Source organism: Eimeria necatrix, genomic scaffold (genome assembly GCF_000499385.1).
Source record: "Eimeria necatrix Houghton genomic scaffold, Enh_scaff2235, whole genome shotgun sequence".
NCBI classification, from domain to species: Eukaryota; Apicomplexa; class Conoidasida; order Eucoccidiorida; family Eimeriidae; genus Eimeria; species Eimeria necatrix.
The window spans coordinates 1-897 of record NW_013652834.1 but is presented as its reverse complement, the minus strand read 5'-3'; the positions used below and the strand labels follow the sequence as shown (position 1 = coordinate 897).

The following is an 897-nucleotide window of genomic DNA, read 5'->3' as shown; positions in this document are numbered from 1 at the left end:
CCGTCGAAATACGACAATTCAAAAAGTGTCCCCAATCTCTCTCTTCGATTCGCTCCCTTCTCGGAGCTTACCCTCTAAACCCTAGGGGAGGGAGGTCCGCAGTGGTGCCGGCGCTATCGCCAGCCCCAGTCTCCACACGATTTCCGCACAGTTCACATTTTCACTAGACCTGACTAACGGTTTTTCTTATTTTTTCATGTATTGGGAGGGTCCTGTCCCCCTCCAGTGTCGCGGCCCCTTGCAGGTCGTTAGCTAGCTATCATCTCTAGGACACTAGCCAGCCCCAGTGCTGAGGCACTACAACTTCCCCCTTGCCGGACTGAAGAGACCTGTCCCAAACGCATTATTTTTGCCTTTGCAACCTCCGTGCTTTTCCGAAGCTGACGTGGTGAGCGCACGCGGTGCGGAGCGCTCCCTCCCCCCTCCGCATTGAAGGGGTGCTCGTGCTGTAGGAGCTGGAACGTGGCGGACCCGTACGTCTACGCTTCGGGAGGACCCAAGTTGTTTCGAGCCTGAAGACGTCTTCGTTGGCAGCGGCGCCAAGCGCGAAGCAAAGCCGGGCAGCCAGTAAGGTGATGTGCGGGCTCCCATGTGGCGTGATCTTCAGGGGCTCCGCGCCACTTCACGAGGTACTGTGCTGCATCTCCAGAGCCGCGTTGATCCATAATATAGTCGACTTCGTATTCCGCTGTGGGAATTCCTGCTGCATTGTGGATAGGAGGCCAGGCAGCGTCGGCTGCCGAGGGAACCAAAGCGGGAGGGCGGGGGCGGTGGGGAACTAGCTGCGAAACGTGGAAAACGTCATGGCATTCATAAGTGGGAGGCAGAGCGAGACGGTAAGCGACGGTTCCTATGCGTTCGATGACTTCGAAGGGTCCGCGGTAACGGGGCTCGAAC

The 897-nt window shown here is 58.0% G+C and overlaps 1 protein-coding gene across 1 annotated transcript; it reads right to left on the bottom strand.

Annotated features, from left to right (window-relative positions):
* Positions 1–479: 479 nt before the first annotated feature.
* ENH_00030630 (hypothetical protein) lies at positions 480–897 on the bottom strand (the record flags this gene model as incomplete). The annotated part of the gene is made up of 1 exon (XM_013580131.1): positions 480–897. A coding segment is annotated over one exon (418 nt), but the record flags the coding sequence as incomplete, so codon positions are not given.